The sequence below is a fragment of the Rhagoletis pomonella genome, unplaced genomic scaffold (assembly GCF_013731165.1).
Source record: "Rhagoletis pomonella isolate Grant_MI unplaced genomic scaffold, Rhpom_1.0 Rhpom_scaffold_00002, whole genome shotgun sequence".
Lineage (NCBI taxonomy): Eukaryota > Metazoa > Arthropoda > Insecta > Diptera > Tephritidae > Rhagoletis > Rhagoletis pomonella.
The window spans coordinates 108,827,827-108,829,244 of NW_023458556.1; the positions used below are offsets into that span (position 1 = coordinate 108,827,827).

General features: G+C 34.1%; 1 protein-coding gene across 1 annotated transcript in view; it reads right to left on the minus strand.

Annotated features, from left to right (window-relative positions):
• Nucleotides 1-315: 315 nt before the first annotated feature.
• Nucleotides 316-1,418, minus strand: part of LOC118756883 (conserved oligomeric Golgi complex subunit 2-like) — a 10,011-nt gene continuing 8,908 nt past the window's right edge. The window contains exons 2-3 of the mRNA XM_036491620.1: nt 646-872; nt 316-535 (exon numbers count right to left, since the gene is read on the minus strand). Coding sequence (XP_036347513.1) covers nt 316-535; nt 646-872 — 447 coding nt within the window. The remainder of the gene's footprint in view (nt 536-645; nt 873-1,418) is intronic.

Sequence of the window (1,418 nt, forward strand, 5' to 3'; positions counted from 1 at the left end):
AATAAATAAACTATATGTATATCAGAAAATTAATAAGATGATATGAAATTATTGTTTGATTTCTAACCAAACCTATATATGTAACTCAATCGCCTAATGGTTTGCCGAACCGTAAACATATGTTTACACATCCAATTTCGTGAGTAGGTACCTGGTACTCACACCTTTTTAAGAAGTTTCTCTTCTATCATGTGTACGGTTTTACACACGCATTTTTTTTATTAGAGAAATGTCGGCTTGCGTGTCAACTAAAAATGTAAACAAATTTGTTTGACCCATTAATTTTCAATTCGACAAAGTCGGAGTAATTCAAATTTAAGCAATAAATGCCCTTTGTTGAAAAAGTGTTCGCTCCTGAGGGGCGTGGGCGTTTAAAGCGCCCACATTAGCATTATTGCGTGAATTTGGACGTCTATTACTAAGATTGTTGCTGTTATTGTTCCGATTGCTGTTATTCGATGACCGATTGCTATTATTGAAATTATTGCCGTTATGCCTTGTACCGTTATTGTTGTACCTACCGTTATTATTGTATCTATTGAAATTGGAGTTATTTTGTCTGAAATTGTTATTGTTGTACCTATTAAAATTGTGACCTCTAAACTACCTCTAAAACTATTTGGCCTATTTACTCGAAACGCTAACACTTGACGCTCTTTCACTTGATTATTTTGTTCGACTATCATTTTTGCTACTACGTCTTTTGAATCACTGAGGGTAGTTGACGATAAAAATGATTTGACCAAATCCGACCGAGTATTAAGTCTACAAACATTAACTGTTTGCTCGAGTGCCATTTCATGGGCCTTAGATTGTGTCATACCTTCAATGATCAAAGAACGCTCTAATGCATCCGAAAGCTCCTCGACACGCTTAGGAAATTCCGTATAATTGTTATTTATGACATGTAAAGATGCAATTTTACCAGCTAGAACTTCCGAGTTGTCTGGCTTTATTCTATTTCTTTGATTTGTCGAACTGAATTAACTTCGGTTGGAATTGCTTCACGTGACTTGCCTTCGAGCTTTGATTTCAAAACTGATATAAAAGTTGTATTTAAATTTTCGTCAGCAAAATCTTCAATTAAAGTAATTTTATCAATAAACGATTCAAGTGCTGGCGGATCGCCGTTGTAACAAGGAGTAAAATATTATTGTAGGCTGTAATAAGCGAATATTTATACTCGTTTAACTTCTTCGCATTCGTAGACAATGGTCTATTTTGCAAAATTCGCTTAGTAATTTTATCAAAGTCTGATTTACATGCTTTAAAGTGTATATCAAATTCGCTCATAACCGGCTAATCTCAAAGAAGTGGAAGTTCAAAATTTACGAAAACAAGCTATCGTTCACCATGTTAAATGAAAATATTAAAAAAATGCGTGTGTAACACCGTACACATGATAGAAGTGAAACTTC